The sequence below is a fragment of the Maylandia zebra genome, linkage group LG10 (assembly GCF_041146795.1).
Source record: "Maylandia zebra isolate NMK-2024a linkage group LG10, Mzebra_GT3a, whole genome shotgun sequence".
NCBI lineage: Eukaryota > Metazoa > Chordata > Actinopteri > Cichliformes > Cichlidae > Maylandia > Maylandia zebra.
The window spans coordinates 22,741,605-22,759,074 of NC_135176.1; the positions used below are offsets into that span (position 1 = coordinate 22,741,605).

At 40.6% G+C, this 17,470-nt stretch overlaps 1 protein-coding gene across 2 annotated transcripts in view; it reads left to right on the forward strand.

Annotated features, from left to right (window-relative positions):
* The window catches only part of stk32a (serine/threonine kinase 32A), a 67,249-nt gene that overhangs the window by 27,786 nt on the left and 21,993 nt on the right, over positions 1–17,470 (forward strand). For both annotated transcript variants that reach the window (XM_023155525.2, XM_004561725.3), the window contains exon 6: positions 11,600–11,637. In XM_023155525.2, the coding sequence (XP_023011293.1) occupies positions 11,600–11,637 (38 nt within the window). The remainder of the gene's footprint in view (positions 1–11,599; positions 11,638–17,470) is intronic.

The window sequence follows — 17,470 nt, forward strand, 5'->3', positions numbered from 1 at the left end:
AAATCTCTGTGGGAAGTCTGAATTATTTACATTAGACTGAGTCTCAATTATATGACATCTTCAGAGACTTGACAAATCCTTCCAAACAAGTGGAAAGATAAATGGCAAGAATGCGGTGGGGGACGTGTGTGTATTTGTTTGTCCGTGTGTGTGTGTGTGTGTTCTGTGGTTGTTTACCTCATCCCATCCTCTTTGACGTCAACAACAATTATCTGTGCATCCTCGGGTGCATTTCAGTGTTTCTTGGAATCCTCATAATGGAAAAACTTACATGTTGTCAACCAGTCTGTGCTCTTAACGAGTCAATATGTTGCAGTCAGGAAACAGACTGCCCATTAAAGTCGTTAAAGGATTAATCGTTTGGCTTTTTTAAAAATGCCTTTTAGGACTCCCCTGAGTTAAGTTTTTAAAGTGCATTTATTGGGGTTTTAGCCTTTATTGTGTTAGGATAGTGGAGAGAAGACAGGAAAGCCCACAAGGGAAAGCATGCAGGCCAGATTCAAACCAGGCCTCTGCTTTAACACTATGGGTCACCTACTCAACTCAGTAAGTTAAACCCGAGCTACATGCAAGTTTAGTAAATAGTTACTTGACATTCAAATGAGGCATTAAGTTCAAAGGTTCTTCAGATGCTCCTTTATTTTGAAAGGGTCCCCACATGAGGCAGAACCACATGTTTGATTTGACAGAGATTTGGGATCGGCACTAGGCTTACACTAGCTTGTGACCCCTTGAAGCTGGGTTTGTGTCTCATCTCAGTCTCAACTGGGGGACTTTTTGTGTGTTAACCACTACAGCGTGGAGCCACAGCTGTGCCAAAGTTGCTGAAAATTACAAGCAGTGCATGAAAACAAGCACTTATATGGTAGAACTTTAATAATATGCTATAGCACTGATTGCTGCTGCAGTGCATGCAATTATGGATTCTTTTATTAAAGTTGTCTTCATTTGCTATCTGCACTGCTTTTTTAATGTACTGAGAGATAGCAATGTGACGAACTCTGACTGAGTGAGACTGGTAGTGCAGTACATTCATCTTAAGCAACTGTAGTTGATGTTCTCTTTTCCATTTCCATCATCTTACAGCATCCGAATGTTGAAGCTTCACAAGGACACTGTTCACTTTTCTATTAAGCTTACTACAAAACTCTGTCTGTCACACCTAATCACATCTCCTCATTTCAAGGCAAAAGTCTAAATTGCATATACTTGCATCATCAGATAGGCGTGGAGCTTTTGATCAGATTGCCTAATGGCAGCCAGACTGATATAGAATGTGATGATTTATTAGCTAAGCTTGAGCCAGAACCCCACCAGGGTACCAGCTAGCTGCATTTTGAGTTTGCTGCTCACCACAATGGCAACGAGGTGCTGGACAGTGGCTTTGACAATGCGCGGTTTATTAAAGGATGAACAGGAGGGTTTGTATTCAGGCCAGCATGCGTTTGCTGCTATGCCAATTGGCCAGGATGGCAGCAGAGGTTCATGGACTCAGTTAAAGGGGTATATTTGAGTGATTTTTGGGCTGTAGTCAGTTGGTCACCACCACATTTTTTTTCATCAGCCACTTCAGTTGCCCATTGTGTCCTCATGATAGCTACAGTGCACTAGAGTGCTGGGGGGATTCTAATTGTTTTGGAGAAAGATCCAAACTACAATATTGGTACATTTCGTTTGACCAAGTCACTTTTTAACTTGCAATAAGATTAACATTTTATGACATGAAACATTTTTGCTCCTTCTAATCCGGGAGGAGCACCTTTCTTTCAGACAATCTGTGCAAGGGGAAGGAGCATCTCTCACTTGCTGTGCAGCACGCTGGAGGATTGTGCTTAGTGAAAATGGTGGAAACAACTAAATTTTCAAAAGTGTGGCTATACTTAAATATAATCAATGCTGACATTACAACAAGAAATCTGCACGTACATTACATCCTGCAATGCATGTATGGAAAAATTCATACAGGTATGTACCTTGGCTCCATCTGATGCTTTCATGGATATGCCTGGTAAAGCTGTAAGGACCATTAATATACAGATGATTTCTGTCATTCATATAGATAACTTTAAAGTTAACAATACAGTGCTCTAAGACTAATAATACAAAGTAACCAGTAATACAAAGTCTAATTGCTTTAATATAAACAATTTCTTATTAAAAGGCCTTGACAAATATTAAATTGGTCTTACATTGTTATTATGTTGTATTGTTTCCTGTGGGATAGACCTTTGTTCTTGTCCAAAAAGTATTTTAAAAAGCTTCAAACTAAACTAGAGATGCAATGATCAACCAGACAGGAATTGATATTGGCAGATTTTTAAGCATTCTTGGCCCTGACCCGCTGGTTAGCCTCATGTATAACCAGTTGCTAGCTGATCGCTTTCATGCATGCACAACATCCACACAGTACTGCCGTTAAGTAGACACAAACACACACACTTGTAGCCACATGCTATGTTGTTAGCGTGAAAGCTCTTCCCTCTGAGTTAAGATGAACACCACAAACGAGATTGTAAGAACAAACTTAATCAAATACTTAAATTGCTTTCATTCAGCTGAACACAAACATTTGAAAGAAGCCAACAAAGGTTAAGTGGCTAAAACTATCCAGAACTTAGAGTCAGCCACCAGCCAGCAGCCTCAGAAACAGCCTCAGTATGAGCATAAGCATAGGTAACTATCAGACCAAGTGACATGAAACATCTTCTGGACCTAAAAACTAAGTCAAAAGAGTCAAAAGATGCTGAAAAAACTGACAGATCCCATTGTTTGCTGTTGCCTCTGTGTGGAAACTAACCAGTCTATTTATTGACATTACTATTTCTTATTAAATGAACTGAAGCATACTGAGACCCAGCTGTTGCAGCAGCAACCCTATTTCAGCTAAAGAGGCTCTGCCTTTGCAAGCTCTGATCTCTTCCCCTCATCTCCTCTTTGAGCCTCTCTCTCACATGTATACACACATGCAGTACACTCTACCTTTCCCTCATAATCTCTTTCATTATTGCTGCCTTTTTTCACCTCTTGTGCCATTTCCTCTTCCAACTTCCTACTGTATTTCTTATCCATGCTCTACTCTTGTACATCCTCGTTCTTTGTTTCTTCTTGTGGATGGTCTCTTTCTTTCTCAGAGGGATTGGCACAAACATAGCTGTGCTTCAAATAATTTATTTGCTCTTTCCGCCCTCTTCTCCTCAAGAGACCTTTTGCTAAGCTGCTGAAAGGGAATATGATCTTAATTCACCTATCTGCTTAAGTGAAGGTGAAAGGAAGTGGGTCTTCTTGTGCTCTAAAAAAAGGATAAAACATAGTAAATTGTATGCATGGTTGCAGACAAAGTCATTACTCTTACTCTCCATCAGCTGTTTGAGATGGGGAGCATTTGTCAGGTCTTCAAGTGAAGTATCCTTTATTCATGGAGCGTGTTAATGTTTTATTTCCCAGCAGATGAAGAAAAAGAAAAAAAAACAAGAGGGAGGGAAGAGAGGGAGAGGAAAATTATATGCTCATATTTCATAAATGGAGATTAAAGTGCCAGCTGGTACTAGCTTTCCTGATTTCCACCAAAAAAAAAAACAACAACCCAAAAACAATAACAACAAAAAAAAAAAACGGTGAATTGAGCGTTATCTTTTTCGAAAATCTCCTTCAGCTCAGCCTCAGCTCACAGTAACAGATTAAAGGATGGGAGGAGGTTTGTGCTGTGAACACGATAGACTGTTTACAAGCAAGTCTGTTCCAAAAAGATCACTAATTGGCTGTTTGTGTATTTAATTCACAAGTGTTCTGTAGAATTAAAAAAAAAATAGAAGGAGGAAGGAGAAAGCAGCACATTCAGGAAATCTGAGGCAGACTGAGAGACAAGAAGAAGGTGATGAAAGACAAAGAAAAAGGGCAGAGAGAGAGAAAAAGATGACATTATTTTTCTTTTGCAACAATCTCTGAATGTTTCTGACTCTGTGAATTATTCATCACCAGTAATTGTGATGTGAGTTTTTAGCGCTGACTGGCTGCTTCTCGTGTCTGCTCGCCGCTCTCCCAGAGTCCGGGAACTCGTCATGGCCAACTTTGTTAACCGGGTAACAGTCGGCATTTATTGTTGAATAAAGAATGAACGTCTCTCTTCTCAACTGTTGGTGCACGCCAAATATTGTTTACACATGTGGATAAACTAGAGCACAGACACACACACACACGCACACCTGTCTCTTTCTCGCACTTGTCAGAGCTGCTTGCCGTTAACATGAAGACGAAAGGGTGGATGAGAGATGCAGCAGTTTGTTGGATTGGAGCAGTTAGTCTCTGTGGATCAAGTTGGGCTTTCAATTCACGTTCAAAGGCAGCGGCTGTCTGACTCGCTCTTCAGTTGCTGGTGGGCGTGGGTGCTGAGAACTGAGGGATTCTGACACTGTGTGAATCTGTGGTCGCGTGCATATTTCTGCACACAAACTGTGCATATCTGTGTTCATGTGTGTATTGCTTGTTGGGCGAGTGTGGGATGTAGCTGAGCTGAGGGCTTTCTGGGGCTTCCAGAGCTCCTCCACTCTCCTTTGTGACAGAGGGGGAGCGGCACGAGCTCATACAGCTCCCCGCTTTTATTCCAGAGGGGAGAAGCTACTAAAGCGGCCGAGCCATGAAAGAGCCTGTTATTAAACTGCCAGCAGAAAACTAGTACCGCCAATTTCACTGTAGAAGCTATGAATCGCTTTCTTTTTAACGTGGAAAACAGCAAGATTTAAAGGTTTCATAGCAACAAATTTTGCATTTTGTTCAAAGTTTAACAAAAAACTAAAAGGAAAAGTCATGATGCCAGGGCTGGGTGTGTAGTGATTTTAAGGTTTTGCCCCTTAAAATAGTGATTTTCATTATTTCACGTTAAATGGACTAACCGACTGTTAAATAATCAAGAAGATAATGGTCAAGTTAAATTGTAATAATGTATTTGCTATGTGGCTTTAAATGTTTGATTTGGCTTCATTCTTTAGATCTTCCTGCAAATTAACAATACAATAAATACAACAATGAAGTCATAGTCACAGGATGTGCGTGTGGGCTAATTTTAGACCGACTGCTTAGTGTTTTTGTCATCGCATGTGGCAGATTGTTTGCCACTTTTACCGCAACATGTCAGAACAAGTCTGGCTTTCTTCCCCTAAAATCCCCCCAGGAGCCCTTACTGCTTCACAGTTCACATGTAAGCAGGTGTGCTTCTGTCTTGTTGGTTTCGGCATGTGTATTATTACATGTGCTTTTTTAATGGTCTGACCTGTGTGTGGGTGTGAGTGTGCGCACAAGCCTCTGTTCTCAGGTGTGTTGGCCTGGTCGAGTATCAGCGTGGTGTCGTATGACCGGGTACAGGGCTCAGTTACTCCTATGCCTCTCATAGCATGCTGTAATGAGGCCATTAGATCCTGCTAATAGCTTGTAGGGTCAGTCAACTGAGAGAAAAGCTAAGGGGATCAGCTTTCCCTGGCCCTTCATCAAATTCCTCACTCAAAGGAGCCCAAAATTTTGGTCACTTTTTCTGTTTCACACTTTATCCCTTTAATCCTACTTGTTTAATTTGCTCTTTGTTCCTTTCTTACTTCATTTTCCCCTAGCTTCCTATATTTCTTCCTATTTCTTATTCATACCACACTCTCATTCGTCCTTTGCTTCATTTTCTCTGTTTATCCATACAGAATATCAATGATCTATGCATTCTGTGTTTTCTTAAATCGCCACTGTTCCTGCTGTTTCTCCAGATTTAATACTCTAGCTCTTTAATTGCATGCCTCATTTTTTTTTTTAGCTTTTATGACTTAAACACTCTTTTAGTGTGGCTATTAGACCTCAAACTATTTCTTCAAATTTAGCACTTTTATCCCCTATATTTAAATTTGTATACAGGACTTTAGATATAAACTTAATATCTCTGTGCAGAGCGTCACAGCTGTCAAACTATATGTAAACTGTCATGATACATGCTTTACTTTTTACTTTGGCTGAGAGAATTTATTTAAAAAACATCTTGTTCATATAAGCAACAATTCTGCAGTACTCCAGCAGTGACAAACAATGGCTGATGATTACAAGTTTTTATCTCACAGTTTAGTGGTTGTCAGTGCAAGAACGAAATATATTAGTTTTTTCCCCCCCTGCAATTTCCATTATAGAAAGGAAAGGAAACAACTATAGCTCTTTCATCCCTTTTGCTGTGGATTAAGGTGTAACTTAACCAAGCAGTCCAGTCGTCACACAGTCCTGGTGTGGCTAAGGCTAAAACAGACACATGTGTTTTTTAGCACTAATAGGTGCTGCATTGCAGTTATCCTGGCTAATGCACACCTGACAAACAGCTAGCTGAAATGACCGGGTGAGATGTCTCATGTCCTCTGCAATGAAATTGGATTTTAGGCCATAGTGACCAGATACCTCACATCCAGATCACTGGAAACAAAATAATGGGAATTATTTTTCAAAATCCCAAGAATACTCAATGGGCTTCCACTACTCCAACTGTGATTATGTGGTCATAAAAACAAGGTAAACGGCAGAGTAAACATTCTCTGATTTAGTGCTGAGTCAAGGAAAAATAAAACTGTGAATACTAACACTGCTTTTTCCCCTAGACAACATTAGTGCAGAGCCGTCTGACCTCCTTTTGATTATGTGTGATTGAATTTATGTCAGCTGCTGTGAAAGAAAACTAGCATTTAATTCATGGGTCTTTCAACTGAATGCAAATTAGAATTGGTCAATGGGTTTTTTAATCCCTAGGTTTATAAAAATATTGGCACTTCTTTTGCAAAAGCACTTTTATAAAGGGTTCAGCCCAACCAGTGTGTGGGACAATTCATTCTTTTGTTATATTTTAAACAAGAATATGTTATGTTATTAGCTTAGTTCCCTTTAGCTTGTCTAAAACTGTGACTTGAAGGTGAGTTGAAGAGTTTTAAGTAATCAGCAGAGATCCCTGTAATTGCAACTGTAGCTGGATGGATGGGTGGATTCTATGGATCATGTGAGTTTTTGAAAATACAATGGGAATATTTTCAAGTCAAAACTTGCTGTTTGCTTGCTCATTTATGTCGACTGCCAAAAGACAAAGTCATTCGTGGTCATCATGGTCATCACCTCTATCTCAGCAGCTCGGCTTTTACCATGCACCAACTCCTAATGAGACTTGCCGCTTTGCTTTATCTCTTAAGCCAGGTGTGTCGGCCCCTGCTGCTTCCTGTGGCATCACAATGACAGCTTGGACTTTAGCAGTAAAAGATGCTCCCTTGTTCTCACTTGCAGTGTGCTTTTTTAGCGGCGACACATGCCCCTCCTCTCCCCCTCAGTGCCAGCCTTTGAGGCAAATGTCAGCTAATTAAGGGTTACACGGTCGACCTTTCTTACCCCCGCCTGGGCCTGTGCCACTCGATCTGCCAGAGAGCCAAGTCTAATGCTACAGGTTCTCCTTGTCTCCAAGAGTGTTCAACACACACAGACACAAATGCACACAAAGCCACACAGAGAGCCCAGGTCAGTGTGGCCTTTGATATGCTAAGTCCTGCTGTGCTCCTATATGCAAAAGACATAATTAGATGAGACACTAGGGATGGGTATTGAAAACCGGTTCTTGTTGAGAACCGGTTCCCACTGTTTCAATTCCTTGGAATTGTTTGCCATTTTTGCAAACGATTCCCTTATCGATTCCAGTTGCCCCGAATGACGTCACCACGTTGCGGAGCGTCATTTACCTGGCAGGAAACACGGCGCGTAAGCGGCTCAAACGCTCAAAAGTTTACGAGAACGGATGACAACAGGGCAACTTGCAATACTTGCATAGTAGATACTTAATTTAAGGGAGGAAACACTACGAATATGCAAAAGCATTTGTTCACAAAACACGTGATGACCTTAAATGAATGTCATGTTTTTAATTCCGCTCCGGACTCGTGAATCTCAACGCAGCAGCAGCGGTAACGTTTGCACGTCCTCTCCCGTTAATGCGGCAGGTAAATCATCAACTAACAGTGCATATTATGTTAGCGCGATCTGCCTTATTACAAGACCTGCCAGTCTGGCTCAGATGCTGGCAGTTCTCGCTGCAGTAGCGTCTCCTTTCAGGCCAGGATAGACGAATGTCACCGAGCAGTGACTAAGTTTGTGGTAAAAGGCTTGAACCCATTTGCCACAGCAGATGCCCCCAATTTTAGGTAAGTGAATGTGTTTAATTGTAGGCAGGGACATTACTGGATATTCTTGTGTAATTGCTACAGAATAATTTATGTTATGCTTTGTTATTGCTACAGAAGAATATTTATTTTATTATTTTACATTTACAATTTTTTTTCCTGGGGACCCGGTGACACCCCATTGAAGAGCTGTAGGCTGTGGATCTCTTAAGATCTCACTGTTGGGTTTGTAAGGCCATGTTACTCCTAAATTTCTATCTTGTTCAAAGAGAAGATATAAAACAAAGTTCTAAGCTAATCGACCTTAGTGTTCTCCTTTTTTTAAAAGAATCGATAAGAGAATAGATAAAGAATCGAATCGTTAAACAGAATCGAAAATGGAATCGGAATCGTGAAAATCTTATCAATACCCATCCCTATGAGACACCCACTAAAAGTGAGGATGCGCAACCCAATATGTGTAAGGTATTATTCAAACACTGATAAAACTTCATTTAGCATGGACTACTACTATACTGTTTCTGTCTCACATTATGAAATAAACCCATAGCCTGATTACAGATCACATTTTTACATGAAAAACACTCAGGTCAATTGATTGTGTTATCATGATCCGATTTAATGCAAACACAATATGCTCCTCTTAGATGTCTTCATTCAGTAAAGTTGATGTCAGAACGAATGCTGCTAGATCATCAAGCAACAGTGGAACATTTGAGGAGGGCTCTGAATATTGAATATCATTGCTCCAGTTCAAAGCATTTTAGAGCAGTGGTGATATGTTCCAGAGACAAGAGAACAGAGTGAAGTTGAGAACACAATGTACCCTTCCAGTCTTTGAATCCAGTCTGCAGCCACACCGGCACATCAGTCTCACACAGGGAGGATGGTAATTAGCAGAATATGACACTGTGCGCCACTTTTAAGTTTGTGCTTTTGTGTGTGCCTGAAGAGTTTTAGGTTTCAGTGTGTTTGCTAGAAGGCACCAAGGTGAAAAGGTGAAATGCAAAGAAGTGTGTAAGCACATAGGATATTAGGAGTAGTCCCAGTGGAGCAGACAGAGTCATGGTATGGAAAAGACAGATGACGGTGTCAAATACAGATAAATGAAAACAAGGAAAACTGGAGAGTAACGATGCTTTGAACTTTAAAAATGGCCAGGAGGGAAATCATTGGACACTGAACTGTTCTTTGAAGTTGCTGATTGTCATCAGGGATCTTGGTATTGTTGCAGATGCTTTTGTCACTATAACAGTTTGGGAATCAGCAGTCAGTGTTTCTCTGTTCAAATTAATTTTCACCCTGACAGTTAACTTCCTGTAGTTCTATGGATTCTTTTTTTTTAGTACACGTTACCGGTACTGAGTCCTCTTGTTTTCAATGAAGAGGAGAAAAGAACACACTATATTAAAAACATAAAACTAAAAATAGGAACAAAATCTCCTAGCAAAAATAATCTGTGTGATAAATGAATATTTTTTTCCAGTTAAAAAATAAAATAATAAGATAAATAAAATGTAACGAAATTGAACCTTTCACTGGAAGCAGATTCTTTCTTTCTTTTTATGTGCTTTATTTTATTTTTTGCTCATTAAATAATCTTTTAAATGCTTTGAATACCTCATAAGAGTAGAATAGGGCTATTTATATTTAAATTACAATTTAGATCTAATTCCACAAACATACATTGCTTCAGCAGGACGGTGAGGTGTTACTGTGGTGCTTCTTGATGATAAACATCCACCAGCCACTGTTGATTACACTTGTTAAGCTGCTTATTAACACAAATGTCTCATCGCTTGGCAGCAATTAAGTTTATCTGGGCATATAGAAATGTTTAAGACGACCTGCTGAGGTTCAAAGCGGGCTTCAGAATCGGGAAGAAAGGTGATTTAAGTGACTTTGAACACGGCATGTTTGTTTGTATTAGACAGGTTGGTGTTTTCCCACACAACCTTCTATAGTGTGTACAGAGAATATCTGAAAAAGAGAAAATATCCAGCGAGCCACAGTTCTCTGACTGAAAATGCCTTGTTGATTCCAGAAGTCAGAGGAGATTGGCTAGACTGCTTCAAGCTAACAGGCAGGCTCAAATAGCCACTTGTTAAACCAAGGTATGAAGAATCTGTGAGCACACAGGTCAAACCTTGTAGCAGTTGGACAAGAGCACACTGAGCGTCACTCCTGTCAACTAAGAAAATAATTCTGAGGCCACAGTTCACATAGGATCACCAGAATTGGACAATAGGTGATTGGAAAAACGGTGAGGAGTCTCGTGATCAGATCTCAGTTCAGTATGCCATCTTGGATGGGAGGTTTGCCTCATGGATGGCAAATTTGCAGCAACTCCATAGTCCAGTACTAATCAGCTATAAAGTGCCTAGTAAGTGCACGTTGGGTTAAAAAACATGTAAAAATGTCGCCCCCCCCCCCCTCCCCCCCCAAAAAAAACAAAAAACAAAAAACGTGGTAGAAAATAGGAGAAAAACAAGGACATGGTGCGGAGAAGCTGTGACTTTTGAAAGGGTCTCGGCCCACACCTGCCACTCTTCTCAGGTTTCAGGTTTCTGCTCCCACAGTTTAACCTGACGCCCCCGTTCTCTCATAAATGGTTAAGATTCATTTGTGTTCATCACACAGCGAATGTAAGAGATCACCATTTTAAAGTTTCCTTATTAAATATTGTTTTTTGCTTAAGTGAAATGATTCAAAAGAACTGCATGCCAGTCAGCTGTACATTCACCTCCTTTTTTAAGCAGATATAAGGCCTTTTTAGGATAAAGAAGAGAAGAATTAAGTAATTAATATGAGTAATCTCAGCTCCTTGGCAGAGATGACAGTGCCACCTACAGAAACTCAAACGTCACCAGCAGCAAATAAGACATCAGAGTACCACCCACGCTGTTTTATTCACAGGTGAACTGCGGGAATTGCTATGCACACCAGAGCCTTGTGCGCTTATCACAGTGGATGACGCAACACACCAACGTTTCAGATTTCACAGATTACTACTTTAAAGAAGACCTTATCACACAATTCCCCTGATTGCACTAAAATGACAACAGCTTCAAAGTTATAGCCTTAGTTGGATAAAATGTTTAATGTGAATGTGAAAGCGTTCTTATAATTGTGATTTTGATGCATTTGAAACTCGTAAGCTTTCATTCTCCTGATTGGATCTCGAGCATCATAGTCATTTTCTAAGGTGTCTGTTCAACAAGTAATCAGTACTTTGATCCACTGTTTATTTAAGAAACACTGTTTTTTTTTTTTATAATTTTGATTATTTTGGGGTTTGAAAATCCCAATCATGCTTCTTCTACAAATTGTGCTGCATATCTGCACAATCACTTTGTGATTTACAAACACAAATCTGATTCCGATTTGTGATATCCAAAGATTAATTTTACTGTATTCTCTGTGTCCCTTTTCAGAGACATCAAACCTGACAACATACTACTAGATGAACATGGTAAGATGCCCTGTTTCTTTATATTTTTTTATTAATTAATTAATTTCAGTGTCAGTGAATGAAATTTCCATCAAAAAGACTCACCGTTAAAAATTCAACACTTCAACTGCATCTAACTAAGAATTTCACCCAACTTCTAACCTCTGGGTTGCACAATTGCACAGATCAAAGTAGCTGCAATGCACAGAGACAGCTTTCACATTTACTGACTAGATAGGTCTTGCAACACAAAACAGCACAAAGCGGGAAAATGCCTCTTACCAGAGAAGGCCTGCACAAGTGAAATCTTATGTTTTGTCCAAACTGTCAGTTTGAGTTGGCTGAAGCTGTGTGACATTTAAGCAAAGCTTTTTTTCTTTCTCTCTGAACCATGGGATGAAATAAAATGGAGCGATGTAACGGGGAGTGGAAAACAAGGTTATATTCATCATGTCTTCTCCATGTGCGAAAAGAGAAACTTAGAATTCTTGTGTGTGTGTCAGAAGGATGGAATTATCGATAGAGTTTCATAACGGGTTTTAGTGTCAGCTCTCGATTCAGTAAGTAGACGATGTTTTATTATTCTGTATTCTTCACTGTGAAGAAAAGAATGGGAATTGTTCTTATGTAAGAACGGCAAAAATAAGCTTGAATTCCAAATGTTGTTATACGAGGGAAGACTCAGTCATGACACTATGACACACAGTCGCTTGAAGTTCAGGGATTTAATCTAGAAGCATAAGTAGATAGCTGCGAAAGAGTCCGGAGACAACATTTCAAATGCAGCATCGTCCAGGTGGATGTTTTTGTGAGGTATATTCTTGACAAATGGGTTGCATAGTTGTGGATTGTGAGAACAGGTCCTACTAAAGGATATCGGGCTCTGGTGCCACCTTAGTGGATTTTTTCATCTTGGTCAGATAATTAACCTGCTGGAGGCCAGTTTGTTGGGCTCTGGTAGTGCTCCTCCTGTTCCTCGTACAAAAAAGCAGATTCTGATCCTGCTGCTGGGTTGATGGTAAATGGCCTGTATTTGTATAGCGCTTTACTAGTCCCTAAGGACCCCAAAGCACTTTACACATTCAGTCATCAACCCATTCACACACAGGTGATGGCAAGCTACCACAGCCGCCCTGGGGCACACTGACGGAGGCGAGGCTGCCGGACATTGGCGCCACCGGGCCCTCTGACTACCACCAGCAGGCAACGGGTGAAGTGTCTTGCCCAAGAACACAATGACCGAGACTGTCGGAGCCAAGACTCGAACCGGCAACCTTCCAATTACAAGACAAACTGCCAACTCTCGAGCCACGATCACACGATGGCCTTTTGTGGCCCTGTCCAGCTCTCTATGTTTGAAAGCACCCATCTTTATATCTTCACCACTTTTTAAACTGTCCTTAGAGACACAACAAACCTTCTTGTGAAGAATGTGATGGGTGTGCAATTTTGAAAGATTTGGACTATCTGTGCAACCTGAACGGGCTACAGGTACCACTCGTACACAAGTAAAAACATGGCATTATTAACAAAAAACGATCTTATTTATGCATTAATTATATTTTTATTATTATATCATATTTATTTGCACTTGTCTTTTAAGGTCATGCTAGTTTGTTTGTCATATTCCTGTTTTCTCTGTTTCACCGTGTTACAATTGATGCAAATGCATCAATTGCTCTGCAGTAGGTTTTAAATCTAACTTAACAGGGACACGACTTTTAAGGTGTTTTTGTTGGTTATTATAGCAAAGGCTGTCTAGCAGTGCACTGCTGATATTTAAATCAGTGCATAACTAATTCACTAACTAGACTGGAGAATTATTTCCTTTGTTTTAAAAAGCCGCCTCACATCAAAGTGTCCGTTTTGTTCATATACTGCAGTGTAGTGCACACATGCACAGACACACACCCCTAAACTCCTTAGATATCAGAGGGCATGGGGCAGCTGCTCAAGAGAGCCAAAGGGATATGTGGGATGGCAGCCCTGCTGTCACAACAGGCAGACAAAGAAAGACAGACAGAGAAAGAGCGTGAGGCGAGGATACGACACAAAGGAGGAAAGTGATGAACACACATTTCTGAAAAGATTTATCAAAGGAGAAAAAATGCAACAGACAGACAGAGATGCATAAGGAAAGAACAGAGATAAAAGCGAAAAGCAGAGAGAAAGAGCATTTGAGGGGGGGGGGGGAGGCAGCATTGACAGCTCCTGCCTAATTTCCACAGGACAACAGACGTTCACTTGTGGTTCCTGCCTGTATGTGTGTGTGTCCTTTAAAACTCACTAAGCACTTCTCTCCTCGTCATGCATTCTGCCCACACTCTTGTTTTTTTTCCCTGCATAGACCTTTAGTTTACCTCTTCACTGAAGTCTAAAACAGCATGAGGTGTCAGAGGGGGGTAGCAAGCTGTTTGCTTCTGCATTTTGAAAGCTGGAATTGACCTGTGCTCCTGTATCCCTCTGGGAGCTGCTTCATATAGAGAAAAACAATTTACTCGTGCACATGTGACGTTGCTTTGTTAAACAGCATAGCGCTTAGGATGCTGAGTGAAGCTCCAGGAGGGCCAGGTCTATTTTATCCTCTGTGAGATTATATGCACCTTTCCTACGAAAACGAACACACAGCACATTAAAAGAATATTATGATTGAAACCACGGGTCTCTTCTCCACAACCTAACAAACACCGATAATTGCATCTGCATACGTATGGCACGTCAGCTCACATCTGACTCATAAAAGGTAGCATGCGATCGTTCTGTTTTAGAGAAAGCAGGGAGCTTTCAAGCTAACACACACCTGCAAGCTAAAATAGTAATGACTTCCATGTGTGTGTCAACTAGCAATTTTCACAGCATGAAAAACTATCACTTGAAATTGAAATTGGTGTTCTGGAATACTGGCTTTTACCTTAATGAGGAACATTAATGATTAGTATGCTTGAGGTTACTTTAACAGTCTCTACATGTGTTGAGTGAAGGCAAAGCATGTCTTCATTAAAACAATTAGATATGCTTTATTTTTTCATTATTTCACCATTATGATTTGACAGCTCAAGTGCTTCTTGTTCATTGTGGTATTATGTGGCATAAATCAGATTGCACAACAGCGTTTCGGCACACGGGGATTTGAAAGGTGGAAAAGGTGGCACCTGATTGCAGAGTTTACACACACTGCGGTGAGACAACCCGACACCAATGTCATAAACAAAGATTATTACACTAGCGAGATACTGACTGAGAAAAGCTTATTTCAGCAGACTTCAATCCATGGTCTTTGTTTTGGCATTACCTCAACAACAGCTCACAGATCAAAAAGATTATGAATATTAACACATTAATTCCAAATATTTCTGATGCAGAACAAAATCCTTTTTGGCTCAAATGCTTTCAGTGTAATAATATTAATATAAAAAAGACTGAAACGAGGCACCAGTGCTGATTTAGTTGAGGCTCTAGACAGTTTTATTAGGAAAAAAGAGAGATGCACTGTGTTATGCTGTTTAAATAACACTTAAGAATAAACTGTAGGGGTAGTTTTCTTTCAGTCCTCAGATGGGCATTGCAACTGAAAAGAGTCATTGGTTAAAAGTGTATTAATGAAGAAATCTCTGGTTGCTTACATCTCACATGTAGTGCACAATTTGCTGGATGATGTCACTTTTTGGGAAAAATTCAGACTTTATGCTGTATGGCCCTGCAGTAAGTGTTAATACATATAACTGTGGCTACAAAAATGGATCCAAGAAATTGATTTGGGTGCATGTTGTGAGGTATTGGTAATGAAAGCCATACTAAAAATAGAAGAGCTATGCAGCAGCAGGATATGGCCTAAGCAAAGCTTGACAGTTGTCGTGGTAATCCCATAAAACACATTAGATAACTAAGCCACCAGGCCTCCTGCTGAACCATTGTTCAGTGGCCACTTAAACACTCACAAGCAGGGACAGTGGGAATGGTACTTTAAAATAAAAAGAATCACCCAGGGATCCACTTAAGCTGAACTCATAATGCACCCCACGAGTCAAGAGCCGCTACTTTATTAAATCCATCCACTGTAACTGGCAAGTATTCCATGGATGCCCAACTGTTGTGACGCACCTCTTATGAGGTATTCAAAGCAATTCATTAAAATCCTGCCGCTTAACAAGATCAACAATAGGGAGTTGATTGGTGATTTGAGAAAAAAAAGGTACTCATACAAATACAAATACACACTCCACTGTTAAATCAATGTATACTACATTGCCAAGTGTATTCACTTATTCATCCCAATCATTAAATTCAGCAGTTCCAACCACTTTCATGGCCACGGGTGTATAAGATCAACTACTGAGGCATGCAGACGGCTTCTACAAATATTTGTGAAAGAATGGGTCGCTCTCAGGAGCTCAGTGAATTGTAGCATGGTACCGTGACATGATGCCACCTGTGCAACAAGTCCAGTCGTGAAATTTCCTTGCTGCTAAATATTCCACAGTCAGCGGTTAGTGGTATTATAGCAAAGGGAGTGAGAGCAACAGCAACTCAGCCACGAAGTGTTAGGCCACATAAAATCATGGAGAAAGTCAGCGGATGCTGAGGGACACACAGGTCACCAGCTTTCTGCAGAGTCAATCACTAAAGACCTCCGAACTTCGTACAGCTTTCAAATTAACTCACTCACTCACTCATCATGGAATTGGTTTCCATGTCTGAGCACCTGCATCCAAGCCTTACAACATCAAGCGCAATGCAAAAAAGTCTAACGCAGCAGTGTAAGTGTAAGCAGTGGAGACGTGTTTTCTGGAGTGACAAATCATGCTTTTCCTTCTGGAAGCCTAATGGACGAGTCTGGGTTTGGCAACTGCCAGGGGAATGGTAATTGTTTAACTGCAGGGTGCCAAGTGTAAAGTTTGGTGGAGGGGTGATTATGGTGTAGGGTTGTTTTTTAGGAGTTGGGCTCACCCCAGTTTGGGGATGGTCCCTTCCTGTTCCAACATGGCTGTGCACCAGTGCACAAAGCAAGGTTCATAAAAACATGGATAAGCAAGTTTGGTGTGGGAGAACATGACTAGACTGCACAGAGTCCTCATCTCAGTCTGATAGAACGCCTTTGGGATGAATCAGAGTGGAGACTGCAGGCCAGGCCTTCTCACCATCATCAGTTTATGACTGATATTAAACCCTATGGATTGAGAACAAGATGTCAATCAAGTTCAAATGCATGTGATGGCAGACGAGTGAATACTTGGCAATGTAGTGTATGTGAAGTGGGGTAAGCTGAGCTCTTTGAGGTTCCTGGGTTTTTCTATATCACAGAGAACTTGTCATTGTCATCGCACTTCTCCATTGTTGTAAACAAAGCTCAGAAAAGACTGTAGTTAAGACAGGAAACGTAGAAAGCGAAAGTCCTTCGCCAAGTTATTGTAAACTTCTGCAGGAGAAGGATCTAAATCCCCAAACTCGTGCATAGCTCAAAGCTAGAAGGCTCTGCATCTTTTGATTAATGCTATTAACACAGTAATATCAGTGAGGTGTCTGCATAGTGCCAAAACAATGTCATCCACAGCCTGTTCACCCTGCTGCCACCATCGTCCCTGTTGATCGAGAAGTTTCTGCTAATTCTTTCCTCAGGCTATGAGACTGAGCTGAATTCATTCTCCACATTTCATCACTTATAATATGCAGCATTTTGAGGACAGCTGTCTTTTTCTTCTCACTCCTGCGGTCTAAATTTCCTGTCTAAATCTGTCTCCTGTAAAGCAAAAACAGATGAAAACATAGAGAGATAATTTCTAACTGCTGATCTATTTTAGGTATACAGGGGTCTTGGACTTTTCCAAGCTGTGCTAGGGTGAGAGGTGTGGTATAC